This window comes from Tamandua tetradactyla, chromosome 6, assembly GCF_023851605.1.
Source record: "Tamandua tetradactyla isolate mTamTet1 chromosome 6, mTamTet1.pri, whole genome shotgun sequence".
In the NCBI taxonomy this organism is placed as follows: domain Eukaryota; kingdom Metazoa; phylum Chordata; class Mammalia; order Pilosa; family Myrmecophagidae; genus Tamandua; species Tamandua tetradactyla.
The window spans coordinates 51,833,539-51,860,694 of NC_135332.1; the positions used below are offsets into that span (position 1 = coordinate 51,833,539).

General features: G+C 43.4%; 2 protein-coding genes and 1 long non-coding RNA gene across 7 annotated transcripts in view; 1 reads left to right on the forward strand and 2 right to left on the reverse strand.

Annotated features, from left to right (window-relative positions):
* On the reverse strand, positions 1 to 6,541 carry RSKR (ribosomal protein S6 kinase related). 2 transcript variants are annotated; one of them, XM_077165339.1, is made up of 12 exons: positions 6,216 to 6,541; positions 5,571 to 5,819; positions 5,390 to 5,473; positions 5,195 to 5,263; positions 4,756 to 4,825; positions 4,419 to 4,523; positions 4,195 to 4,235; positions 3,929 to 3,956; positions 3,729 to 3,818; positions 3,557 to 3,645; positions 3,316 to 3,426; positions 1 to 2,776 (listed from the first exon to the last, which is right to left on the reverse strand). In XM_077165339.1, exons 1-12 carry the CDS (start codon positions 6,354 to 6,356, stop codon positions 2,591 to 2,593), a joined length of 1,263 nt encoding a protein of 420 aa, XP_077021454.1. In that variant the 5' UTR covers positions 6,357 to 6,541; the 3' UTR covers positions 1 to 2,590. The 2 variants fall into 2 exon arrangements, with proteins under 2 accessions (XP_077021454.1, XP_077021453.1); XM_077165338.1 differs by having other exon boundaries at positions 3 to 2,827.
* The window catches only part of LOC143687919 (uncharacterized), a 29,924-nt gene extending 3,210 nt beyond the window's left edge, over positions 1 to 26,714 (forward strand). Inside the window, exons 2-4 of one of the 3 annotated variants that reach the window (XR_013177731.1) lie at positions 3,890 to 3,970; positions 6,193 to 14,559; positions 20,254 to 26,714. This is a non-coding gene — a long non-coding RNA (uncharacterized LOC143687919). Of the gene's footprint in view, positions 1 to 3,889; positions 14,560 to 20,253 lie in introns of all 3 variants that reach the window. The other 2 variants (XR_013177732.1, XR_013177730.1) reach the window with 2 other exon arrangements.
* BLTP2 (bridge-like lipid transfer protein family member 2) overlaps positions 6,665 to 27,156 on the reverse strand; it is a 23,996-nt gene continuing 3,504 nt past the window's right edge. For both annotated transcript variants that reach the window (XM_077165306.1, XM_077165305.1), the window contains exons 8-39: positions 26,851 to 26,974; positions 26,586 to 26,710; positions 25,974 to 26,041; positions 25,726 to 25,871; positions 24,597 to 24,715; positions 24,335 to 24,498; positions 23,910 to 24,168; positions 23,224 to 23,429; positions 20,965 to 22,057; positions 20,341 to 20,532; positions 19,983 to 20,185; positions 19,724 to 19,842; positions 19,383 to 19,603; positions 18,860 to 19,050; positions 18,571 to 18,670; positions 18,139 to 18,341; positions 17,321 to 17,615; positions 14,761 to 14,918; positions 14,303 to 14,509; positions 12,283 to 12,382; positions 11,831 to 12,013; positions 11,428 to 11,549; positions 10,762 to 10,917; positions 10,558 to 10,679; positions 9,853 to 10,033; positions 9,357 to 9,443; positions 9,017 to 9,127; positions 8,776 to 8,911; positions 8,543 to 8,673; positions 8,302 to 8,403; positions 7,877 to 8,011; positions 6,665 to 7,449 (exon numbers count right to left, since the gene is read on the reverse strand). In XM_077165306.1, coding sequence (XP_077021421.1) covers positions 7,267 to 7,449; positions 7,877 to 8,011; positions 8,302 to 8,403; positions 8,543 to 8,673; positions 8,776 to 8,911; positions 9,017 to 9,127; positions 9,357 to 9,443; positions 9,853 to 10,033; positions 10,558 to 10,679; positions 10,762 to 10,917; positions 11,428 to 11,549; positions 11,831 to 12,013; positions 12,283 to 12,382; positions 14,303 to 14,509; positions 14,761 to 14,918; positions 17,321 to 17,615; positions 18,139 to 18,341; positions 18,571 to 18,670; positions 18,860 to 19,050; positions 19,383 to 19,603; positions 19,724 to 19,842; positions 19,983 to 20,185; positions 20,341 to 20,532; positions 20,965 to 22,057; positions 23,224 to 23,429; positions 23,910 to 24,168; positions 24,335 to 24,498; positions 24,597 to 24,715; positions 25,726 to 25,871; positions 25,974 to 26,041; positions 26,586 to 26,710; positions 26,851 to 26,974 — 5,942 coding nt within the window. In that variant the 3' untranslated portion in view covers positions 6,665 to 7,266. The remainder of the gene's footprint in view (positions 7,450 to 7,876; positions 8,012 to 8,301; positions 8,404 to 8,542; positions 8,674 to 8,775; positions 8,912 to 9,016; positions 9,128 to 9,356; positions 9,444 to 9,852; positions 10,034 to 10,557; positions 10,680 to 10,761; positions 10,918 to 11,427; positions 11,550 to 11,830; positions 12,014 to 12,282; positions 12,383 to 14,302; positions 14,510 to 14,760; positions 14,919 to 17,320; positions 17,616 to 18,138; positions 18,342 to 18,570; positions 18,671 to 18,859; positions 19,051 to 19,382; positions 19,604 to 19,723; positions 19,843 to 19,982; positions 20,186 to 20,340; positions 20,533 to 20,964; positions 22,058 to 23,223; positions 23,430 to 23,909; positions 24,169 to 24,334; positions 24,499 to 24,596; positions 24,716 to 25,725; positions 25,872 to 25,973; positions 26,042 to 26,585; positions 26,711 to 26,850; positions 26,975 to 27,156) is intronic.

A 27,156-nucleotide genomic window follows, 5' to 3' on the forward strand; every position in this document is an offset into this window, starting at 1 on the left:
ATTGAGAGTACCAGTTTGTTAAATCAGTGAACAAACAAACAAATGAACAGATCAATATATGATAAAGGAACTTAGGTTAGTGATTTGAAACAATGAGTAGCACTCCACAAATACTTTTCTAGAAGAATATATAAGATTGGTTGTTAGGACTAATCTTAAATTCTTATAAAAGAGAGGAATATAGAGTGAGATATCCGTGTTTATAAGTGTATTTCCTGTCTTCCCTAGGTAATGAAAAGCAAAGCATAGGAATAAACTTAGGTGATTAGAAAAGTTGTATATATAAGGTGTTTTTTTTTTAAGTGAATATCATATGAATAATTAAAGGGTGTAACATTTGTAGGTTAGTTATTCTGAATGAGGTGGGAGGTGGGGAAGAGAAAATGTCCTCTAGGGATGAGCATATCAGAGTTCGGGAAGGAGGATGGGGCAGTGATACTTTCTGAAACTTTTGATTCTCTATCAACCTCTCCACTCTACCCTGCAAAACACTGCTGTAGTGAACAGCTAATTAAAGAGAAGGTTGGAAATGTGATCATTTGAGAAGAAATGATTTAAATTACACTTATATGATCTTGGTCTCTAAGTTATCTAATATGGCTTAGGAAAAGGACTCTAGTGACATTATGCTAACCATTTCCTAAAGACTAACCCATTATGCTACTGTAAGCAGAAAGGCCAGTATATTGCTGGGCAACCTGAACATTAACAGTAGGCCAGACACATAGTATTGCATAGCATCAGATCTCTGCATCTGCCCTTTGAGAAAATGTTACACAAATCTGAAACTCATTCCCCACAATTCAGAACCACAGATTGTAACCCCTTCATTTTATACACCAGGAAACTAAGATCTAGAGTGGTTAAAATGACTTGTCTAAAAACACTGAGTTAGTATTTGGTGGATCCGGGCACCAGGTCTGAATTTCAACATAATGTTTTTACTTTGGAAATCATTCCTATTTTTAGTATTCAGGGTTTTTTTTTCAATGTACAGTTCTGCTCACTACTACTTTTTTTTTAATGTAATAATGCTAGAAAAGGGTCCAAAGAGAAACAAATGAGATAATCAAAAGGATTAAGGATACATTCTTTTATTTATTTATATCCCAACCTTATTCCAAAAAAGCTTACAAAGACGCAAGTAATATAGTAAGATCAAAAGATTAAAACTTAGAAAAAGGTTAAGGAAAAGGTAGAAAAGGAAGATGGAGCCAAGAATGTGGCTAACACACAAAATGCACAACATGAAGTCCTAAACACTAGCTGGAGGTGGGCCACAAATTAGGTTCTACGTGGTCTAGCATCTTGTACAAAGAGAAAAATACAATAAATTGAATAATTTCAGGGTATTTAAGGTGAAAACCAAATAGCAATTCTGGAAAAGCACAACTATCACCAGAAAAAATTTCTCCCATGCATCCTCAGATAGAACACTATGAATTTTAATGATAACTGTCCTTTACATTATGCACAGCAATTAAGTTTCATAGGGACTTTCTTTAAGACAACCTTCAATGAATACAGGAGGCACCATGCCAAAGTGCAATTCAGAAAAAGCAATTTTTCAGAGGCCAATAAAATGCCAACTATGTACAGGGAAAATATGGCCTAATCCAAGGATGGAATTAATAAATAAAAATATACAAGGTGCTCTCCAGACTCTTTTAGATCTGAAGATATCAGATACAACTAAAGGATAATATGGTCTAGATTAAAGCATATTTTTCCTCAGATCTAAGAACAAAAATGTAACTTTTAAAAAGTTAGTTTAAGGAAAATGAAAAGTCATAAAGGCCAGAAATGTATACAAATTCAAGGTCCAAATGATTTTCCTTACTAAAGGAAAATGTACTTTTGGCATGTCTCTAACTTTAAATCTTAAGGTTAGTGTCATGCCTTTTCATAAAACATCTCTTGGTAAATTATCAGTTTAAGAACTGTCTTTCAAGAAGATTTTGTTTAGGAAAAAATGTGGATAGCTTTTCCAGTTACCCCTAGAGAAGACATTTAACTCAGCGCTGCTTCAGTTCCTTTCTTCTTCCTTACATCAGGGTCTTAGGTTCACTTTTTAATTTATTTTAAATTAGTTTTTTTACAAACTAGCCTTAAATCTCTACAGAATATTCTTTAGCTGCATATTAAGGACTGAAAGCCAACTTTTGAGACCTTTGGAAAACATCTGTGCTGCTTCTGACAAGTCTATTAAACACATTAATAGCAATTTAGGAATCCATGAAGTATCATTATTGCTCAAGGAAGGAAACATGGCAGAAAAACAGAGGAAAAAGGAGAAGAAGCCTCTGGGTGCAAGCTTCAGGGTATGAGCACTAGAGAAGTAAATAAAGCAAAAGGAAAAAGTCACTTTCCCTGATCTGAAATGTTGAACTGAAAAGTGGAATCTATAATGGGGAAGGGGTAGGGCCAGTTGTGGCTACCAGTAACAGAATGCCCAAGATTTTAACTCTGGACCAAAGCCTAGATGAACAGAACGGTAAGGGGCTACAAAATAACAACAAACAGGATCATCGAGGTGGTGGTACTGAGTTGGCAGTGGAGAAAGTTCTCAGGTTCCCAGCTGGGCCCCCATCTATAGTAGAGAGGCTCGAACAGGGCTGGGGTAGATCAGAAAGGACTTCAGGTCACAGTCAAAATCCTTAAAATGCATGGACTCCGATAGACTGGGCTGGTTAGCTTGCGCCTCCATGACAAAGTTCACCGGCTGCTTCTGTAGGAGTTCTGGGTCAAAGGCCATACCCCGAAAGAAAGGGTGGACCTGAAAGTGATGCAAATATCGTAGACGGCGGAGAGGGTTCTGGCATAAGAGCTGAAGAGAAATAGAGCATGAGGATGAAGGACTGTGATATCATGGGGCTGAACAGAGAAGATGGAAAAGAAAGGAGAAAGAAGCCCAAGGAACTATGGAAGGCAGGAAGAAGAACCCTAAAGAATAGACTGTAAAAGAAGGAGAAACAGGCTATCTGGGGGCAAAGGAGGGAATAAAGGAACTGTATTTGTGAGTTTTCAGACAGTGAGAAAGCATCATTGGCCCATTCTCTTGGAAGGGACTTGGCCTGCTCTATAGGAGGAGGAGATTTGAGAGAAACAGGCAGAATTCACAGAACTAAGAACTCAGGAATGAAATTTGAAGTACTGGTTAGAAAACAAGTAGTGAGGTGGGACTTAATCAAATTGGAGTCCCCTTCAAGAAAAAACTAATCGGGGATGGGGAAATACCACTTAAATGACAAGGAAAGGAGAAAGTGAATGGTTTGGTAATCAAGAAAGACAGTCAAAGGTAGTGCTGATCCTTACCTCTTGGAGCAGGAGTGAAAGCCCCTCGTTAAGAAAGGCTGGTATCTCATAGACACAGTGGGTCACACTTGCCATCATAGCCACATGATCTCTCTCTGCAGACACTGGGAACTGAGTTAAGGGGTGAGGAGGTTTCATTCCTTAGTAGGAATAAGGCAAAATTTCCTAAAGGTCTTTCCTTTGTCCTCCTCAGGGCAAAGTTTTCTGTCTTTTCTGCCCAATACCATTATCATTCTCTTACCTTTCCAGTTGCCAAAGAGAAAAGCACGATACCCAGGGACCACCAATCAGCAGCATGGTTGTAAGGCCCTCCACTCAGGACTTCTGGAGCTACAGATTTGAAAGATACTTGTCACTAACACCCTCTGGCTCTCTTTACAGTGCTTACCCACCAGCTTTAGCCTCTTTCTTACCCATATATTGAAGAGTTCCACAAATAGTATAGGCTCGGGCTCCCTGCGACAGGTGGCGGGACAGACCAAAGTCTGTCAGTTTCAGATGGCCTATAAAAGAAGCAGCAAACATCACCATGCTGTTCCACCTCTCATCAGCCATTACTTATTTCCAAACCCAGGTAACTTTATCCTGGGGCTTGGGAAGGAAAAGGACTTACCTCGTTCATCCAGAAGGATATTCTCCATCTGAAAAATCACAGGTGAGAAGTTATTCATCCTCTTTCAACCCTTTTTCATCATGTATACGTCTAGCTGAAGAAGGTGCCCTACTCAGCATTCAAATTTATACTTGGTAGGACCCTTTCCCAAATCCTTAGCACCTACAGAGCCCCAAGGTCAACTTGATTTCCACCCTTTCTTGGCCCTGCTGGAACCTCTTCCTGAGCCCCCTCCTCGGACAAAGGGGAAAAGCACCTAGCTCTACCTTCACATCTCGATGAATGATGCCCAAGTCATGCAGATAGCCTGTGGATGACAGTAAGCATAGGGTGTGCTAAAGCTCTCCTGTCCTTTCTAATTTCCCTGGTAGCCCCCCATCCCACCCCTATCCCTATTCTTTGATCCACCGAATTAGCATCAGTTCTTTTCCCTCTGCCCACCACCTGATTTTTCCCTCCATATTTCCGGTACCACTCCTATTTCACTTACACAGCACCAGGACCAGCTCAGCAGCAAGAAGGCGGATGGAAGCCATATCAAAGCATCCAGCAGTGGACCAGAGGGAGTATAGATCTGAGCTGCAGTAGCTGCACACTGCAAAGCACCAGAAGTCTAGGCAGTGTTCGGAACCTACTGTGCCTGGGCTCAAGGCATTATAGGTCCCCTGCCCAAACTGGTGCCACCTACTAATCTCTCTCCCTCTGGGATAGAGGTGATAAGAGAAAGGGAACAAAGGCAGAACAAGTTAAAGGGATGGGTAATCCCAACTGGAAGGTGGAGAAGTATGGTAGAAGGACCCTTGGGGATGAGGAGACCAATCACTCACTAATGAAGAGGTGCATTTTCCCCTGCCAGCTGTCCCCCAAACCATGTACAAAAGGATGGTTGATCTGTCGCTAGAGACAAAAATAACAGGAAATTAGAGAAACATAGGATCACTGAGGATGAACACAGCCAAGAAGACAGGCTCACCTACTTATGCAAAAAGGAAGCTGCTGCCTTACCAATCAGATCAGAGGAATTCAATAATCGGGCCTGCCTGGTAATCCTGAGACCATCTTAATATTAAGGGACACAGTGGGACACACTAGAAAGGTTTCCCTGGCATGACCTGGAACAGCTGTGCTAACAACTACTTTCCCCAAGATTTGCTGTGACGTTAAACTAGGTTAGAAGCAGAGGGAACAGAACTGGAAAGAGCAAGAAAATTGGCTAAGAAACATGCTTTAACATTTCCCAGGATCCTTTCAGGGCTCTATGCATACCTGAATGCTAACTTCCTCTTTGCACTGCCTCAGGGTGTCCCCTTGTAGGACTTTTACCTTGGATATCACCTATAAAAAGAGAAATGATGACTCCTAAAGAGGAACAATGTTACCGAATTGTTTACTTTCCACTCTCTCAGGAACCAAGACTGGGGGCAGGGTCTAGGGAACAAAGTGAAAGAGCTAGGCTCCTACCTTCACAGCAAATAAAGCTTTCTGGCCACATTCTAGCACCTTGAGGACAATGCCAAAGGAGCCTTTGGCCACAAGCCCTAGAATCTGCACAGAGAAATGGAGAACAGAGAAGTTGAGACTGGCCAAGTTTCTAGATTTCTCCCCAAGACTAAGGCCCCTTTCAGTGATTCTAATGGCCTACCTTCAGCTGCTGCTTCCCCCTCAGAGGCCTAATGGGAAACTCCGGCAGAAAGAGATTGATGAATTGAGGCACTGGCCACTCAAACAGAGGCTTCTCTACCAGCAATGGTGCTGGCTCCAGGGGCTCCAGATGCAAGCATTGATGCCTTTGAAGTCCCCATAGCTCTTCCAAACTTGACCTGGTAGTCTCCACACCTGACCAGAGGCTCTTCCAGCCTCGGGCCCAGGGGCCCTGAATGTTGCCACCCTGCTGAGAACCAAGGAGCCAGGCTAAATCTTCTGCCTGAGACATTACAGGGTCTGTCCATCTTGACAGGGACTCCCTCCACTCATGTCCCAGCCCCTAGAGGTACACTTTAGAGCATCAGGCAAAACTATACCCTTGCTTTGGACCAAGGCTTGGGTTTGCCAGACACAATTCAAATCCTCTAGGAAAGCAATCATTAGATATTTTCCCCAAGAGGCATCAGGGATAGAGGGTACTTCTCAGTATGGGTCTGGGATGTTTCACAGGGTAGCCTCCCCACCATACCCCCATGTTGGGTATCACTGCAAACATTCCTAACCAGGCATTTTCCAAGCCTCAAGTCTATGCTTCTTTCTCTTTCAACTCCCCTCAATAGGCTACCACAGCTCCACAGCCTACCTTGTGAAGAGTAGCCACCTGGGCATGTTGCCCCCGCCGACAGCTCACTGCTCCCATCCCCAGCCGCTGCTTCCTTGCTCCTGCTAAATCTGCTGTCCTAGTTACATAAGCAGTTCCTCTGCCTGATGTTGCTTTATACATAAGCCCTGCCTCTTGCTATTCATGATTAGAGATGCAGGTAATGTAGTCACACCTCATACTTTCCTCCAAATTCTATTTCCTCTGGTTAAGAATAGGCTTAAAGCTAGAGCAAAATGTAGAGACCCATTGTCATTAAACCAGTGTCACACTAAGCTGGAAAGTTGGTGATTCAGCTTTAGGGCAAAGGAGGGAAAAGGCCCCCTCAGAGGAGCCACTATATAGGATGTGTCGTAGATTGACGGGGAAGGAAGAGCACAGACAAGTTGAACCCATGCACTCAACATGATAAAAAAAATAAAAGCCAAGCATTAAATTCAAAATACTTTTTTTTTTCTTTAAATCATTGTTACCATTTTCCAGGGCATACTCCAGGGGAAAGAGTAGGGGACCCATGGCCAGCCCTGGTTCCCACTGCTATCCTCCCAAGTGAGCTTGGCACACATACTGGAGAGGGAGTGATTCCCCCCACCCCCGCACACTAACACTTCTTTCATACAAGGCAGTGGAGTGAAGGACAAGAGGATCAGCCCCTTTCCTTCAGCTCTCTGGCAGAGGCATAACAGTTATACTTAGAAATATATATGTCATCACACTTGATCAAAAGTGTTCCCCCACCCTTTCAGTTGACCCCAAGGGAACCAGAACCTAGCTGAGCCCATTCCCTCGATCTTGCTCTCATTATCTCTTTGGCCTTGGGCCTGCTTATCAGTGCAGGGTAGAATTTAATAGTATTATCTACCATGCCCTGCAGGGAAAAGGTCAGCTGCTAGAGTGGTATCTCTCCCCAGTAAAACAGGTAGGCCCCTGACCCCCATAAATCCTGATGAAGGGAAGCACTTCCCTCCCAACAAGTCCCTGGGGACTGAGCCAGAGTCAGATCCTGTACTGAAGCCACTCTTGGATTGCCAGATCACTTGCGCCTGCCAAAGATGGACTTCTTGCCAGGGTTCTTGCCGCCCACACTTAGACCAATGAGGAGCCGGGCTTTCTCCTCCTCTTCCTGCTGTTGCATGTTCAGGTCTGATTTAGTTTCTAGTTTTCCCCGGACCTCAGACCCTGTTGCAGGCTTCAGCCTTAGCTTCTCTTTGATTACCTGGCAGGTTGGAGGAGAGTGAAAGGGAAGGTAAATATTAGTGAACCAGGGAGAACAAATCAAAATGAACCAAGACAACAACAATTTATTAAACTTACATGCAAGGCACAGTGGTGCACAATTCAGGTAATAAAATGGTCTCTGCTTTCAAGAAGCTTACAGTCTAATTTGAACCCATTCTAACCTACGGTTGTGCCAGCCCTCAGTTTCCTAAAACCAACAGTAGTTGACATATATGAAACACTCAGTAAAAATTCAATTTAATTTTCTAGATGAAGTCATGGAGGGGGCACAGCCAGAAGTCACATAAGGGTTACTTGTCCTTCTCCCAGGGCTGTGTGTCACTATATCCTAGAATGAAAGGCTGTGCAGAGGATCAGTTAGCCAGCCCCTGCTAACCAAACAGCCATGAGGTCTGATGGGATACCTGGGCAACCAGGGCTTTGCGGCTGTCCCTCTTGACAGCCATGGCAAAATCTAGCCATGTCCAAGTGTTGTTGTGATACTCCAGACAGGGCAGCACCAAGTTAAGGTCACCCCAATCCACACTGTTCTTCTCACCCTGCAAAAGGTGGGGGGAGAGGAAAGAAGAGAAAACATACTAGTTGCCATTTGGAGTCCAGTATTTGGGGGGAGTCCAGGACTTCTCTGCAACAGAAACATACTGATACTGATTTCTTTCTCCCTCAGTTTGGTAATGGTACTAACTCCTGGAGGAGAGCAGAGAGAACATCAGATTTACCACCCATAGCCCAACTTCATAGAAACCTGGTCTCCTTATTTGCAATCTCTGATAAATCTAATCTGGATCTCTTCCCACCCTATTCTAGAAAGTGCTGGGGAGGTACAGACCTTGTAGCTGACACATAGTGGAACCTGTGGAATCTTTATGTAGATGAAAGAGTTGTTCATGGCAGCTCGCTCTTTCATCTTGTCAATATCATCCACAGGGTGCTAAGAAAGGCAGGAAAGAAATGTGAGCCCTGAAACCATCAGAAGAAGAAACTGAGGACCCCAAATATCTACCTCTCCTCTCACCCTTGAAGTAAACTCAAAGGAAAAAGAAGAAATCCACAACCAGGCCAAACAGTACCTCAGGTACTTTGCGAAATGACCTTCTGACTCCAGAGGTCCGATTCAAGCCCTGTGCCACACCCTTCCCAGGGCCCAGAGGTACTGCATCATCTGTTGCAATAAGCTGCCGAGGCTTCACTACTGGTATTCCTGTGAAAAAGAAGACACACCAGATATCATCCCCTCTGAAACTGCAGTTGTCTCCAGAGCTGCCACCCCATTCTTCTGATGCCTTATCAGAAAGGATCTCACCAGTAGTCACCAGTTTGGACTTATCCTCTTCATCACCAACCTCATCATCCTCTACACTTCGGCCAGGAAAGAAAAAGCCCATCATTCTATGGAAGAACTGGTGTGTCAGTTGGATGGTGAGAGGTACCACATTTACCTAAAGGGGGAAAGAGATTGAAGAAGTAATTAAGCTCAGATACCATTCCTAATATAGGACCATAAGTTTTGATTGTCTTGGGTCCCCAAGGGCCTATTTACTAACCTCAAAGTGCTCCTTAACAGAAATACCCCCAACAGGGGGCCGGACTTTGCTGAAGAGGCGAAGGGCTAGCTGTCGCCCAGATTGGCAAGAACTCTGGGGCCGCAAGACTACCTACAGAATAATTTGTAATTATTATTAATCCATGTCCTCGCTGCCATAAGTCAACAAACAAATCCTATGCAGACTGAGAGGAAGGGTAATGGTCTTGCTAAGCTGGGCAAGCTTTTATCATCTAAGATTACCACAATGTTTCCCAAATTTAGTCTATATGGAAAGGCATTATAAATGACCTGTGCTGAGAAGCATGTGAATGGAACAGAAATAGGGAAACAAGACTTGCCTTATAGACAGCATTGGGTAGGAGGTTGTTCATAATGAACCAGCCCAGCTCCAGAAGATGTTCTGCTGTGTCATCAGACTTATTCACCTATAAAGACAGGTATCCCCCTCCTCTATAATCTTTTTCCAGGAGCTTGGTAGAGAATTATTATATATCCTGTTTGTTTTTATGTCCTCCATATACCTAATCCCAACCTTTGATATAGCTTTCAATCTCATAAATTCAGTACAACCTTGAATCCAGAGTTTCTCATGGAACACTATTGGCCAGGGCACTAAATGCCAGAAGTACTTCCTATCGTTGTGACATTCAAAAATGCTCTCATTTCCAAATGTCCCTTGGAGGGGAAAATAATGAATAATATCCTCTCTCCCCCATGCCAATGGGTAATTCATAGTTAGTCCTTTTTGTTTATCCTTTTTTTTGTGAGTTGAACTTCTGAGATAGGTCTGTGCCTCTCTACCAATGCCTTTGTGTAACTGTATACACCTGATACCTTGCTGTAGAGGAACCGCTGCAGCTCCAGTTCAGCAATTCCCAGCTGTCCATCTTCTTCTGTCAGGCGCCACCGTGCCTGAGCAAAGTAGAACTCAGTGCGACGAACCACACTCACATCCTCTTGCTGCTTTCGCAGCTCCATCTTGTTGGCCCGCTGCAGCTGAAAATCCTTAAAACACCTATAAGTGGACAGAAGGGCAAAATTAATAAAGGAATCAACATATGGGTTGGGGGCGGGGAAAGAATGCTCTGAATGAGAAGGCAGTAAAACCAGAGATGGACAAATTCTGGAAACAGCCATTCCTTCAATTTTCTTCACTGAATTCACTGCTCCCTGACCATGAGAGCACAAATCCTATCTTTCAGCTCTATAGCTTCTTGATAAAGTAGTCCCTACCCACTAATAATCCCTGTGAATGCATCTGCAATTGTCTTCCTTACTGATCAACTTTAAGATATTTCCTGTTTAGATGTACAGTATCAAGACCACAGAAGTGACCTTTCCCAATTACCCTTTTTTCTCTTTGCAGAGCCTGTTCCAGGAGGTATTCAAATGAGGATGTAAGGAAAGGCACTCATGTTCTCAACCTTTCTGGCCAAGTCCAGCAAGGCTGATTAGAAAGAGATGTAGGAATCTATTACCTACAGTCACACATGACTTAAAGACTGTCAGAACATGGGCAGGGAAAGAATATCAGGGCACCTGATAAGGATATTAAGCTCTTCACTTTCCAGCTGTAGGTCTGCTTTCTCCTGGTTCAGCTGCAGCTGAAGCTTCTGGTTCAGGTCAAAGAGGTTCTCATTCTTGCTGTCATCCTGCAAAGACTAGAGAGCCGGGAGAGGAGAAAGTGAGAAGATCTCTCCCTTGTCCTAACCCCCCTGCCCTCAGACTGCCTAGGATGATTACCTTCATGATTGAATACATCTGCTTCTCTAGCTGCCGTATCTGGGCCACATGCTGTCGCACAGCCTCCTGTAAATGTAATATGCTGCTGCGCTGTTCCTCAGGATTGCTAGAGATCTCAAGCTGGAATCTGACCCGCTGCTTCTTCTCACTATGTTCCTAAAAAGGGAAAGGGAAATTAAGATTTTTGAATAGATAATTATTGCATTAATATGAAGTAGAAAAAGGAACAGGAAATGTAGACCTCTTGGAAAACTCACCTTTATCACCCTGTTAGTAGCAAGTGTGAGGGGTTGGTCAAAACAGATCTGGTAGTGTGGATTTCACAATAAATAGCCAGTTCCCGGAGGGTGGCAGGGTAAGAATGGAGCTAGTTAAGGATGGAGCTAGAAGTGGGGAGTAGTTACTGTTTTTAGAAGTGTTTCTGTGACTGAGTAGAGAACTGACTAAGAGAAACAATCAAGTAAACAAGCTCTGTAGTCTCCAGGACCCTCAGACCTTTCCTTGGGTGGAATCTCAATTGCCACTGGGGCTAAGAGAGGCTGTTCCAACTACAAGGACCTTTTTTTTTTTTCAGTTTGAAGCATGGCTTTTTACTGGAACACAAATAAAGCATAAGGTAATGGAGTACATGAAGCTGACTGAAATTCTATAAGGGCCTAGACCTACCTTCCGCTTGGGTTCCACATGGAGCAGCAGGTTGTTGACGATGTCCAGGATCATGGCATACTGAGCTGGGTTAGTGGAGATTTCCAGCTCATGGTGGATGAGGGTGAAGGTATCCACAGCCCCTGGATCATTGTTAGCAGCTAAATAAAAGGCTCAAGTATCTCCTTAAATATCTACTCTGTATCTAACCATGTTCAGAACCACTGTTTGCTTATTTCAGAATCATAAACAATACCCATTCATCCCAGTTCCCTCAAGAGTATAGGTCATTGCTTACAGACTAGAGCAAAGTGCTAAGTTAAGGCCCAGTGCATAATAATGCTTCGGTCTCAAAACCACTAAGGAAATAACTACTTTCATAAGTTCCTAATTCCCTCCTAGAAGCCTTTCAAGCCCTAAATACCTTCCTGCTTCTTTAAGAGATCTTCCTTTTCCTGGTTCTCATGAACCTCAGGTGGCTTAATCTGAGTTGCCAGCTCAGGATCAATGTCATGGCTGTAACTAATATAGTACATTCGGCAGTTGCAGCGTGATATGATCCGCTGGACTTGCTGGGCTTGCTGGGCCTCCGCTGGCTGGTTCCAATCTGGAAAGAGGTGGAAAAGAGAAAAGAACAACACATTCCCAATAGGGTCCCTTCGTCCACATGGCCTTAGTCAGAAGAGGTAAGGTGAAAACTTCTTGGCTATGTGCAATGTCTGAAGAACTACAAAAACATTGCTTTCAACCTCGCCCAGTATAAAATGATCCTCCTCCACCATCTGTATTGATCTTAAAGCTCCCACAATGAGTAGGTAAGGAAATGAGGACCCTTTTAGGATGTGCATCTGTTCCTAAGCATAGGGGTGAGCTGACCTGTGGTGGTGGTAACCATGCCTCCTACTGCCTGCCCGCTCTCCATCAGCTCCTGTACAGAGTCCAGACTACGCTGCCGGTGCTCCTCGATATTCTTCACCTGGAGACAGAGATGCAGGCACCTTTAGCTCCTGGAGAAGTAGTGGCCTGTCTTAGTCAAATGAGTCACAGATTTCCATGCTGCAAGTAACTATACTTATCTTGTAGACTTCCACTGTCTAGAATAGCTTGAAAGATCTCCCAGGGAGTAAGGCATATATGGTTTTCTCTCCTGGCCCCAAACCACCCAGCTCCTCACACTTACATGCACACTTTGCCAGGCCCACAGGTCTCAGGCCAGAAAAACAACAACAGGCTAGGTTAAAAGCAAATCATCAAAACAAATGACTTTCCCACCACTTTGGTACTTATTTTGTATGTGTTCTTGTTCTCCTTCTTCAGACAGACAACCACTCTGACACTTGGCGTGGGGGTGCTGAATTCTTTTGACTCTCTCTGCCAAGCTGAAGTTAGGATGAGTAACAGAATGAGTGATATGGGATGACCTTAAGTAGTAAGGTCAAGACTTCAGGATGGCAGATCTACCAAGTCATGTAGGAAAGGCAAGATCAAAGCCCCTCCCACCTAGACCAAGGACATTCCACTCTACTATTAACATCACAGCCTGAGGAAAAAAAGAGGGAGTTTTAGCTGCAAGAAAGGGCATATCTGAAAAAGGCAGAGGCCCACAAAATGCTAGACAGGAAGATCCTGCATAGTTCATCCCTACCTACCTGTATATGGGTAGTTAACACCTGTGCATACCTCCTAAGACTACTAATAAAGGGTACCACTTGCCTGAACAACAGCTGTTGTATATCAGCATGACTTCTCAAATTACCAACAACCTTACTTGGCTTGACATCTGATCTAAATGCTCATTACCTCTTATATAATTACACTTGAGGTTGCCTGGAATGAGCCCTAAATCCTTGGACTAAGTAGCATCAGGCGTGGAGGAGAGAAGAGGGATCAGTTTTATCCCCATTGAGAAGAATGGCAAATGAAGTTATCACTTAGGTCCTTATCAAATGCAGTTGGATCCAGTAACTGTTTTGAGGGTGTACCATGCTCAGCACAAATGCTGGCACTTAACACCTGTTAAATAAATAATGATAATGCACAATACTGGCTAGGAAAATCTTAAAACCATTATACCTAATAATTCTGATGCTATTACATGCTGGAAGATTATAGTGTAAATTTAGTATTACCAAGAAACTAAAAAGAAAATTCACAACTTTGCAAAGCAATGACAAGCTCCTTCCCCAGGCTCTGCCAGCTGCTCACAATCTTATCATCTGACAAAAACATTATATTGTCACACACTTACCTCCCCAGACATACTGACTTAGAAAAGTGATAAGATTACTTTCCGTATGAAAAAGTTGCATATTTTTCAAAGCACTTTTTCATCTGATCTTTTCAATAATCCTATGAAGTATAAGGGTCAAATATTAACTCCATTTCGTAAATAAAGGTGACTTGCCCAAAGGTGTATGGCTAATATAATGGCAAAGCTGGCATTAGAATTCACATAATCAGACCCCTAGACAAGCATTCTTTCTATTAAACCTCACTGCTTTGCTCAACCAACCAACTGTCTTCATATGAGAGGTCAAAAAAAGGGCAGAGAGAGAGCTTATCTAAAATTCTCTGAGACCTGCTGCCACACTAATTAGTGCGATCTTATCACAGGTCAGCTATCTTTCAAAAGTAAAAAAGCTCAATCTAATTCTATTCTAGTGTCCTGGGAAATGAGTTTCCCTTGCAATGAATTAGAACAGCATGGAATTTTTTTTTAAAAAGTACTATGTGCTCGCAAAACCAGAGACTGCCCATAATTAAGGTATTAACAGCCTCAATATTCTGCTAAACTGGTAGGAATAAGTAATGTTAAGAAACTTGCCAACTGTTCTAGTGGAAGGGCTAACTATGGAAATCAGGATATAAAGGGCCTTCCCAGCTCTGCTTGACTCACCTCTAGCCAGAGCTGTCGTCCATCCTGTTCAGTTGGGCTGCTTTCAGTGGTGGCAAAGTACTGCATGCCATCCAGAAGACAAGTCCAGGATGTCTTTTGCTTCAGAGTATCACCATACCAGGCTGGATGGTGTTGGCACTGCAGGAGCTGGGCTTTGGCAGCTGACACAATGACACAACCTTCTGTCTCTGCTCCACGAAGAACCATCTATGCCAGAGATAGAAGCAAAGTCACAGTACCAGGGCCACCAAGAAAAGGTTAGTGAGAGGACCACATCAGCCACTGCAGCTGGGTCTAATCCTGGCCTTCTGAGTGAACTTTACTTTTAGTCATGGTAGTGGTTATCCATACCTGCTGAAAGGAATACTTTTTTAATTCTATTCCACCTATTCTTATTTGGAGGCGGGAGGAAGGTGAACCAACCCAGTATTGGGAGTGCTCTGGTAAAGAGAAAGTACCTGGCAGTTGACCAGTTCGATAAGACAATTTCGGTTGTATATATCATCCGTCTGGCAGGCAGCAATACCACATAACTGGTCACTCACACCTGACTCCTCTTCTGTGAACACTACAAACCTATCTGTCTCCTCAATCAGTTTCTGCAACATGTAGGCACCTTGCAAGGAAACAGAAAGTGGGAAAGGTCACAATCTCAAGGAGAAAAAGAACATATCCAGGCCAAACTGATCTTTCCTTAAATTATCTGGCTAGGAAGGTTTAGAACATCTCCTCCCCCACCTGCAACTCCACTCTACCCCACCACACTGCACTGTTCCATTCCTTGAATAGGACCCCAAGCCAAAATATAGGTTGTTATTTCATTTCCCCCCCTCATTTTTAAAAATCAATTTTAATAAAAGTAACAAATTCTCAGTAGAAATTTAGAAATACTAGGTAAATGGTGGCATTTTTTTTCTTAGACTTAATCCCTCTGGATTACCTTAGGATCTTTTTTCCTCCCTATTTTGTTCCTTTTATTTTTCATTTCATATTATCTTACATGCTTTGTTTGTTGGCCATCCCCTTCCACACTCTCTTGGCTTCGGTGCCATGTGTTCTCCTAGTTTGCTGCTTCCTCTGACTATACTTCTTCCTTCTCCCAGCTCTTAAAAATAAATATCTCCTAAGGTCTATCCTTGGCCATATTTGCTCCTCTTTACTGCTCTTTCCATTAATTATACTTTGCCTGTCTCTGCCACTTAACTTGATTGTGACCATAAACAGCTTGCTTCAACCTCTCTGTGTCACAGTTTCCTTCTCTGTAAAATAATAGTAATTGGCTCATAAAGCTGATGTGAGTATTTAATGGAATAATACATAAAAGTATTTAGCAGAGTTCCTGCCACATGGTAAGCAATTATTATTACTCCTTTGGCATTAACTCTTAGCTCTATGCTGAAACAACCAAATCTCTTTCTCTAGCTCTTAGCTTTTAGACCTCACTTACAGCTGTTTGTTAGACATCACCCGGATATCCTATTAGCACCACAAACTCAGCATGTCCAACTCTGAACTCAACAACCTGACACCTTCCAAAACCTGTTTAGTTCTGACTTTCCTATTTCTGATATTATTGCTACCATCAAGCCAATTACCAGGCTCAAAACCTCAGCCACCGCTGCATTCTGTTTTAACTCTATTCCAACCAGTTATCAAGACTTCTAGATTTGTCCCTAACCCTCCCTTCATCTTCACTCCCATTGCCTCTACCTAGTTCAGGTCCTCCTTGCCCTTTGAGACAATCATAATAGGTTCCTAACTTGTGTCCCCACCTCCAGTCTCTTCCTCTCTCCAGTCTTCCCACGCACCACTGCCAGATTTATCTTCCTAAAACTCTACTGATGACACATCCCTATTCAAAAACCTTCAGTAGTTCACCATTACTAAATAAGAACAAAAACTATTTAGCCCTGTATAAAAGGCCTCTGATGATCTACCTCTAGCTTTCCTTTCCAACCTTTTCTCTCACTACTCTCCTTTAGTTATACATTGTGCAACCAAAACAGACTGTTCACTCCCTCTTGAACATACTGAGTTTTCACAACTCCACTCCTCAGGTTATTCTTTCTGCCTGAAAAGGCCCTCTTCCCCATTTCCGGTTCAAAGCACACCAAGCCTTCAAGATCCAGCTCAAATGCTACGTCCTCAATAAACAGTTTCCTGATCACACCCCAGTCAGGAATAATTCCCATATTCTGTTATTTCTCTCTTGTGGCATTTATCATTTTCACCTTGTTCTCGAACTCAAAATAAACTTGCATGCTCTGTACTCATTATTCCCTTACCCATTATTCCTCTTCTCTTTCTCTGACTGTCAACTCTGACTCATCTTTCAAGACCTATCTCAATTATCATCTTCTCTGTGAAGCACTTTAGCACTGCAGACTTTGCTACAGTGATTTAAATACCTTTTTCTATTGGCTCTCACAGTAACCTTGAACATTCTTACAAAGCATTTTCATACTGAAATTATACTTTGTGTGTCTCATTCCTGAATAGTCTGAATTTCTTTTCATCTTATATCCCCAATGCCAAGGTCACATCTGGTACATTATAAAAGCACTCAATAAAACTAAAATGAATGAATGACTGAGAGAACAAATGAACTAAAGCTTAGTTTGTCTTAATAATAAGCTTGTTGAGGCAAGTAGAGGGCTTTCTATATCCCCCACTGAACCTAAAGCAGTGCTTTATGTCTATTATATACTCTGTATATGTTGTTCACTGAACAAATTAATTCATCAAAACATAAAACAACTCTCTAATCCTTTGCTTCTTTTCCTTACTCATCCTGTTTTACTTTATTACTCCTTCCTGATCTTCTCCTGGCAGGAACAGACTCTTTAATGACCTCACATCATTGCTATGTAAGACTGCAGTGGCCCAGTAAAGAAATTTAGTGGTTTTACCTCTACAGATTAACGACCAAGCCAAGATTCAGTCCTTCTCAAATTCCTTTCCAAGCCCACATCTGTGTTCTAAGCTTGACCCTTTAGAGTCTCATCTCCCCCAGTTTACCTCCTGATGGCCCCTTATCAGGCTGTCCACTGAAGCTGGGAGTGTTGGCACGAGGTGGAACTGGGGCACTGGTCAGGACACCCCGCTTTAGCTTTTTGGCTGATATCTGGGGATCAATCTTTAATCCTTTCAGGGCCTCAGTAGAGAGATTACGTTTGAGTACAGCAGCCTTTTTGTAGCCATCATATAAACCAAAGGCTATGTCCCGGTTGGTAGTTGTCCAGGAAGCCCGTAAATCTACCAGGTGTAGCTGGTGTGTATGAAAGGCAGAATCCCCATCCCGAGTAGAGAGCGCCTAAGAAACAGAAAAAAGACCTCAGAGCAGCATGGAAATTCTCCCCATGGCTCCTGAACCACAAATGCAGAGACATGAAAACAAGCTTGTAAAAGAGAAAGCTAATGGGGGGTGGGATGGGTGGGGAGAGACAGGAAGATCCTGGCAAAAGAAAAACTAAGTGGTCTTAGAGCTTGTGCATTAGATTACATCCTAATTATACCCATTGTATTTAAATGACTCAAGGAATTTCAACTTAAAACCTTTCCTAATTGGGGGGAAAAAAACAAACCCAGCACCAAATAAGGTACTAAGAAAAAGGTTTTCATCTGTTTCCTAAAGGGCAACAGACTATCTTTAGAAGGAGAGGGAAGAAAGAAATTTTTCAGAGAGCTGCCAATATAGCCAGTCCATGTGAGTGCATCATAAAGTAATGAATGACATATTATGCTCCTTTTGGCTACGTATATAGTTAGGAACCTTTTCAGGGATTAGCCTGAAACTAAAATAAATAAGGTAGAAAAGAGATTGTGTCAAGTGGTACCTCCTCAGCTGTGCGACTGCTGTGTCGTTGGTAGGTGAGGGAGGACAGACTCAGCAGATGGGTCTTTGTTACTGAGGGATCAAGGCAGTGATCAGCATTCTCTTCAGTGGGTGAGGCCATCAGGTGAACAGTGACCTGACTCAGATCACTCACCATCTGGGTCACACTCCAATCAGAAATAAGGCGCCGCATCACTGTGCCAGCTGAGAAAAGGAGGCACACAGAGACCATGCAGAGCAATACACAAAATAGCGTGGGGCAGAAAGTAAAGAAGGAAATAGGGCAGGCCACGGTGGCTCAGCAGGCAAGAATGCTTGCCTGCCATGCCACAGGACCTGGGTTCAATTCCTGGTACCTGCCCATGTAAAAAAAAAGAAAAAAAGCAAAAAGAACAGTTAGGCAAAGAAAAACCAAGGGAGTCTTTCACCTTACCTTGCGGTATAAGTCGCTGAGTCCCTCGAGTGAAGACATGGCCCTGACTGCACTCAATCTGGATGCCCCGTTGCTGGGCAAATGAGGCCCAATAATGTACCTTGCAGCAAGAGAGCATAACTGAATGAAGGATGGCATGAGAGAAATGATTAAGAAAGAGCAAATGCAATATGAGAGATGCTGGAGATGAAAATAAGACTGATGGTAAGAGATAGGGCATAGGCCTGGAAAATACGGGGGAAAAAAGGGAAGGGAAAATGAAGCTGTCCACACAGACATGAAGCCTGACCTGCAGCTGAGGAAACAATGCAGTATAGGAAAGCTGCTTGTAGTGCTGGCCAAGTTTCTTCTTGCTGGGTTTCAGGTTATTGAAGAGCTTTCCCCTGCAGATAGGCCTTGTGACACTAGTCCAAGTTGCCCAGAAGTTTTGCATCCAACGCAGGGTACTACTATATAGCAGAATTCGGGGCTGGGATATTGCTGCAAAGGAAAGGATAAATATTTCCTCGCTGTGGTTGGAACACAGAGGAACAACTAAATTGTTCCCTACCTTCACGTTTTAGAGGTTTAAAAACCCAATTATCACCCAATCTTATACTCAGCATCCTCAAAGCCCCTTCTCTCAAAGATCCAAGCTCTTTGCATTCCTCAACCCTCAAAGGCCCAACCAAAGCTCTGCCCAAAAAAGATCCAAACCCAAGTCCCCCCTTTCCCTTTTCCTATCTGCTCCCTTGAGGGACAAGCTGAAGCTTTCAAGGTCCAGACCCATCCCCCCAGCCCTTCCTCCCAAATGCCCCAAGCCCAAGCCTCACTCCCGCTGTGCTGAGACAGATCCATCTTGATGGAGAGATTGAGGTTCTCAGAACGGAAGGCCCGGTAGGAGTCATGGAGCTGGCCCAGGGGCACCTCAGGCAGGAACTCTGGGGCCCGTAGAGTGACACCATGGTGATCATGGGGGTTCCCATGGCACAGCCACTGCAGGTCCAGTGTCATGCAGAGGTCAGGAAGGTGAAGGAAGCAGCAGTCGTCATACCTGCCTCACAATGGAGCCCCGGCCCTCAGGGCCCTGGTCATTTGCCTCCCCTCAGCTCTTCCCCCCTCCCTCCACCATGAGTCCCCAACCCATTGAGGCCCCACCCATCACTCCACTCACTTGGAGGCTGTTCTCACGTTGACATCCAAGTCACCCTTGAATACAAACTGACCAGGTTTCCAATGGAAAGACAGGTGGCTCCACTCCCAGTGCATATTTTCAGTTGTGTTGTATGGATCCTATAACCACCCCAAGAACTTGATGAGGTATGGGTAAGAGAACCATCCTTATCCCCCAAGTCCATACCTTTCTCTCTTCCCCCATATGCTGTACCAGGCCCCTACCATACAATCCTATAAGGTTCCTTGGGACCCCTAACCTCAGTAGCCAGCTGGTGCAGGTTTGCTTGTTCAATATCCATGTGCCAGTCCCCATGAAACAGAAGACGGCTCTTGTCCCACCAAGGCAAGGGAGGGCTGGGGTCAGCTGAGGGCTTGGTCAAGAGATCCACACATTGGCCAATCAGTGTCCAAGCTGGATCCCAGCATGGGCCCCACACCACTGTGTACTGGAAAATTTCCGCTGGGGTAGAGAAGCAGAAGTTACAACTTATTACATAACTTCACCCCCTTCTTCCTCTTTTACTCCAGGAGAAAGGCTTCAGCTCATCTCCTAACCCCCATCTCCCATCACCACAAAAATCCCTTGAAGCAAAGCAAATTCCCTCATCTACTCACAGCGGAAGTCATGGTAGAACTTGAGTGGGGGCATGTTCCTCTCTACTGCCACATTACCCCACGGAAGCCCCAAGTGCAGAACTTGACGCCGACGGGAGCAAGGCTGACCACTCTGCTCAGTGCCCACAAGCCGACCCATCATCCGCCAGTCATGGATTTCAAAGAGGTACCGGGGATAGTCTCTGATCCGAACTATTATAAGGAGGATACACAACGGCTTCTCAGGGGACTGTCTCAGCACTCTCAGGCTTTTTTTTTTCCATACCACTACTTTTACCCATCTACATTTGCGACATCGACTTGGACAATGAGGTTTAATAGTTGGTAGCAAACTTGAAAAAGGGCATAGAGACCCTGAAGCAGAAACTGAGGAATAGCATTGATATCAGAGTCAACTAACCATACGGATGACTGTATTGGTTGTCCCTTTATGTTAGCCAAGCAGTTTCAAGGTGAAATTCAGGAACGAAGAAAGGGAAGGGGAGAGCACTCTTCCACTCTACCCATCCAAAAAAAGGCAGTTTCCAACATAACCTAGCTCCTCTGTAATCACTTACTCAGAGAGCTCCTGGGAGCTCAGAAGGGCAGTCAACACACTCTGCAAATAAGGGAAGTGCTACTTACTCAGAAAGGTCTTGATGCTGCATTTAAGCATGCGACACCACTGAATGACAAGATCTATTCCCTCAGCAGGGAAAGGGCTGCTTGGATCAAGCTCTCGCACCTGCTCTACCACATGCTCAGGCCCATGGAAGGAGGCATCTGCCAGAGCCACAAGTTCTAGCCCTGCCAGGCTCCAAGTGAGCAGTGCCCGGCGCATGGGTGTGTTGCCATAGAGACGACGGGAGCGCTGGATGTAGATTTCAATGTTTTTTCGTTCCAAAGAGGCATAGAGCTCCTCAATTTTGCGGGCTGGCAATAACTCCCCATGCTGCTTCCTAAGGGCAGCCACTTTGGCATCCAGCAGCTGCAGCCTTTTGGCACTCTCCTTACTTTCATCTTTCATCAGTTCATAGTTGTCACGAAGTTTCACCTCAAAAATGTCATCTAGGAAGACCCATGAGAAGTGCTGAACCTTCAAGAGTAAATCAGGTGGGAGTGGGGCAGAACTTGGAATGGCCAAAGGATGGGTCCCTCGATGCAGCCCCTTAAGCCATTTCTGAACTCCCACAGCTTCATCCAGAGTTCTAGAGAAGTCATATTGATAAGGAAATTCCACTGAGACTGAGCCCAGGGAGAGAAGCCAAACACGGTTCCGAAGGGTCTGTAGTGCAGGAAAGGGGTTCCGGTGAAGAATCATCTCCTCCAGTTCAGGTAGCAGCTGTACCTCTACCTCTTTGAAGTTGAAGACACTATTGCCGTCAAAGCCAGCAGCCAGCTCTGGGCAATAAGCCTGAAGAGAACCCCCGTGCCGGCTCAGGGACACACTCTCTGCAGCCAGGGTAATGAACTTGTCCTCAGCCACAAAAGCTGTGAGCTTGGCTGTGCTCACCTCTAGTGTCAGGTTCAGTAGCCGCTTTGGGGGGGATGACTCAGTGGCACGGACTTCTGGCTCAGAAGTGGTCTCCAGAGTCTCTCGGGTGAAAGATGGAACAATCTCAGGGAATAAAATGGCTCTTAATAGGTCTCGACACTGCAGAGTGGCCAAGACATGCTGGTACAGGTACATGTGATCTGGGGGGCTCCAGAGTAAAGTCAGCCCCGTACCACACTGAACCTACAGGGAACAAGAGAAAAGGATCTGTTACCATGTCCCAAATAACTAGAGATGGCAGGGATTAATATGCATGCATAAGTGTCTCAAAAACCATCTCTACCCAGAAGTCTTTCCTAAGTCAACACATTAATTCCTCCCTTGCTTTGTTCCCTGGCATTAATACGCTGAGCTAACAGTTCTATATTTTACGCTTAAGAGGATTCTGAAGTTCTCACTGGATTCTAATTTTTTGGTATCCACTATAGTATATCAAGTATATACAGCAAGTACTCAATACATCATTTGGATTTACTATTTCCTCCCATGAGTGATCTTTTCTTAATAGCCACACTCTAATAAACACTGCAACAATCAATTTGAAAATGTTTCATGCATTGCTTGCATTTTTGACAATTCTTAAAAGATAATATAAAAAGGACTAATTGCACTAGTCAATACAGCACTTCACTTGTATGAAAGTTTGCTGTAAGGGAGGAAGTAGAGTCCTTAGTTAGCCTGAAAAACAAAGTCAGTTCTGAATACCTGACTTTGTACAGAGGGAATTAAAATTCCAAGATGGAAAAATTCCCTCAAGTTCCAGCCTCTGAAAAGGAAACTCTTCAGTTTCCAAAGGAAAGTGAAGTCTAACAAACATGAAGAGACCCCATCCTTCTCCTAAGAGAGTTCCACGTCCATCCAATACCCTGATAAGAAAGATATTAAGAAGCTTCTCAAAACTTATCAGTTTCCCAATCTTCCAGCCCTTGGATGATTTTGATACTTCATCAAAATGACACCAGATAATTTTTTTTTTTAAATCTCTTTGTTTTTTTTAGTGATAAGTATTGAAATATCTACAGTTGAAATTATACATCCGGTATGTGCCTCCAAATAATCCCAGTGCCAGGGACAAGAGAGACTAGCAGGAATATAGCTAAAACAAGTTGGCCATGAATTGGTAATCACTGAAACCAGGAAGGGTTATATGAAAGTTCATATATTCTCTATTTGAAATTTCACTAAAAAAAAAAAAAATGTTTAAAATGTGCAGAACAAGCCAGAAAAAAAAGAACCCCAAGTGTGCTATTTTTCATGGGATGAAATTCACGATATGACAAATAGGAAGGAGAAATGCCCTAAGCCTAGGAAAAACTAATCTGACCCCACCCTTCCCACAGAAGCCTTACCTCTAGAGAGCGGATGCTATTGTGATAAGTGATGGAGAGCATGGAGAGGCTAAGCACTGGAGTAGGGATGTCCGGAGCCTTGCAACAGGGCTGCATCTTCTCTGTGACCGATTTCACTAGGGCAAGCACAAGTCCTTGAATACCCACCGTGGAGGTCTCAGCACTGCCCAGGATAGTCAGTGTGTCCAGTCGGACTTCAGAAGCACCTAGATCCAGAAACCACATCAGCCTTTCAAATAACAACTACAGTTCGCATTCTCTTCTCTTGCCTAATCTCTTCAATTCAATTATCTTTCCTCATATTTTAGGGACATTTATCCTTTTCCATCTTAATCTAATTAGATCTGGCAGGGACAGAGAAGTTCCATAACTCCTACAAGTTTCCCAGAGAAATACCAGTTACTCTCCAGAAGTAAACACACAAGGGAATATATACTACATGGGTCTCAATCTGTTGACCACATCAAGGCTAAGTTTCTTTCTTACATAGCTTCCTTAATACCTTGCCTTTCATGAGCCTTTAAGAAATATTAAGTCCAACAGTTATACAAAACCTTCTAGCATTTTATGCCTCTAATTTAGAAATTTTCCATTTAACTTCATTAAATGAAAAGGAACAGACTGAATCAGTATAATCTGCTTAGGTTACAAACTACTTGCTTCAGTGCAGTCCCTTCCCCACTTACCCACCAATGCAGAAAGGGTGAACAAGTTCATGTCCTCCACCTTCAAGTCTACCTTCCACAATAATGACACAGATTCCTCAAATGAAATCTCCCTTGAGACAGATGGCCTGCCAGACTGTGGACCCATCAAGGATAAAATTCTAGAGAAACACTGGGCACAAGTATCTGATGCTTCCACCTGCAGTCCTCGGATGGTACAATCGAGAAAGAGGGTATCTGACTGGGTGCTGGACAGGCCCAGCGGTTGGTTATAGCTACCCTAGAAAAGAAGCAGAAGGATCCCATTAGAAGATTGCAGTTGCACAGTTCTGTAATGCCTGATGAAACTTAAGCAGGACCTACTGCCAACAGGGTGCTCAGTGCTCTGAAGCAAAGGTGAATGGGTAAGCTGTATGGGACTTTGTTCACTGAAGCTTCCTACCTACCTGAAGTGTGAAGGAATCTAAGACAAGAGCTTCACCCCAAACATGCATATTGGGTGGGTGGGGTGCCCGCTGAATGTGGGAGTCACTGCCCACACGCCAGCAGAGGTGATCCACAGTTAGGACGCCACGCTGATGGATGCTCTGCGGCCTCAGGTGCTGGTAATCTGAACAAGAATGAGGGAAAAGAGCAGTGCTATGGAACCACTATAGCCATCAATTGGGCATGGTTCCATTAACGGTCAGATTCTTTCTGGAGCCTTACCCAGAGAGATGGAATTGAATCCCAAGGCAAAGGGTGGTGTATCTCCAAGCTGAATGGAAATGTTGACATTGGAGATGGAGGTGCTAAAGATGATGGGAGCCAGGATTTGGGGGAACATTCTGTACAGGGAAAAGACATCACTGTTTGAAAAGGAAAAGAAAGTAGCTTCCTATCATGGAACAGATTCCTGGAGCCCTTAAAAGTCCAGGCATGAACACTGTTAATGTAATTAACAGTACTAAATTATTTATGTGAATATAGTAAAAAGGAGAAATTCTAGGCTGCATATAATGTTACTATAATAAAAATGTTTCAAAAAACAGCAATGTAAGACTATATAACAGAGTGAACCCTACAGTAAATGATGGACTACAGTTATTAGCACAATTATCAAAATGGGCTTTCATGACTTGTAGCAAATGTAGCACTAATGCAAGGTATTAATAATAGGGTGGTATATAGGAATTTCGTATTTTGTGAGTGATTTTTCTGTAAACCCACAACTTAACTTCTCTAATAAAAAAAATATAAAGTCAGGGTGTGAGTTTAGAATTTTGTTATGATTCTTAGAATGGGCAGCAACCAGAAAATAAAAAGTTGAACTCATCAGCTTGCTGCTACTCCCAATGGTAATATGCAGGAACCCCAGAAAGATATTGGGTTGAATCATATAAAATTGCCATTTTCATGTCAAGAATGGTTGAAAATCAGCAATATCTTATGGCCCAACCTAATATAACCAAGGAACACTACTTCCAAATCATATGCCTATGTTCTAAATGTGGCACAACGTAAGCACAACATGGCCCTACTGATCTGATGGGGCCACCTTATAATCTATGGCAAACAAGACAAACAGTATTTATCATTTAAGTTCAGCTCAACATTTATATTTTTGTATATAAGGCACTGCTGGCCAGTGAGAATACAAAAATGAAGGATCCTGCCACCAAGTTTAATATAATGGGAAAGATATATAAAACAGAAATGCTATTGACTTATTAGAACTATGATTTGGGGAGATACAAAATAAAAAACATATTTAACACAAAATACCACTCTAAACTGGACCAAAAGAATCCTAGAAAATCCACCAGATAAGAAGACAGCTGAAAAATATAACACTGACCTTCTTTCCCTTTGTTTAAGAGTGGGTGGATTAAACCCTTGGGTCTCCAGTGCTAGCATGTGTAGCCAGTGAGAGAATTCCTGGTGCCGGTAGTGAATGATACAGGTGTTCAGAACCATGGAGGCTGAGAGGTCAATGGTGGTCACCTGGAAATGAGAAAATCAGCACTGTGGGTTTCATTAACTCTTAATGCAATGATGTGGGAAGAGGGCAGAAAAAGGAGTTTCCTGGAACCATGATTATCACACCTGCACGCTAGCCTTGAGAGAGTTGAGGCAAACAATGCGCTGGCGGCTCTGGGACAGCAACAACCCATCTACAAGAGGCCAGAGGGAAGTCAAGAGGAGAATACTGAGAGGTCAAAAAGTAAAACTAGGAGAGGGTCAGAGGTGGGCAAGATGAACACACTGTCCGACATTTGCAAGGTGGGGTTATTTTCTCTTGGACTGTGCCCACCTCCCCCTCCCCAGTTACACTGATGTTAAATTAAGAAAACCATCTAATGAGTAAAACATATGGATTAAAAATAAATAAATAATAGGGGGAACAAATGCTAAAATAAATTTAGTAGATTGAAATGCTAGTGATCAATGAAAGGGAGGGGTAAGGGGTATGGTATGTATGAACTTTTTTGTCTTCTTTTATTTCTTTTTCTTAATTGATGCAAATGTTCTAAGAAATGATCATGATGATGAATATACAACTATGTGATGAAAGAAAAAAAAAGAATGTCCAAATTGTATGTTGATTGGTTTTATTAATAAAAATTAAAAAGAGAAAAGAAAACCATCTGAGACATGGGGAAAGAGAGTGCCTGGTCCTTCCATTCTCCCTCAGTACCAATATCCCCACCCATGAACCTTCCAGCAGGAGTTCAGTGCTCATCTGTGCCATATCAGAGCTTGCAGTGAAGCTTCTAAGCGGTAACTGGTCCTCATCACGGTGGTAAAGAAACTGCAGCAACTTCAGCATCCAATTCAGGTGCCTGAAACGGAGACAGACTTGGGCTTAGAAAGATGTGAAATGCCATTCTCTTCAGACAATGCAACTAGTAGGCTGCTAACAGAGACCCCAGCATACAGCTCCCACTACCACTCTCCACATTTCTGTCAGGAGAGATCTTACCTCTTTTGACTATTCATAGACAGTACCACACTGGTGATCTCCATCTTCACCCTGACCCGCTCTGGCAGCTGCTGAAGGAAGTAAAGGCCAGGCAGAGTTGGCTCAGCCAAGTTCTCTGTCACCTCTGAAAATACGAATGAATAATATAGCGACATTAATCCTTAACACTGTGAATCCTCTCAAATGTCCTGTGGCCTCTTTGACCCAATCTTCTGACATAAAATAGGCTAAGCAAATGATCAAATTTAGGCCAGAAAACAAATACCCAAGAGATACAGGCATCTGCTGTACTTCCTTTCTCAAACT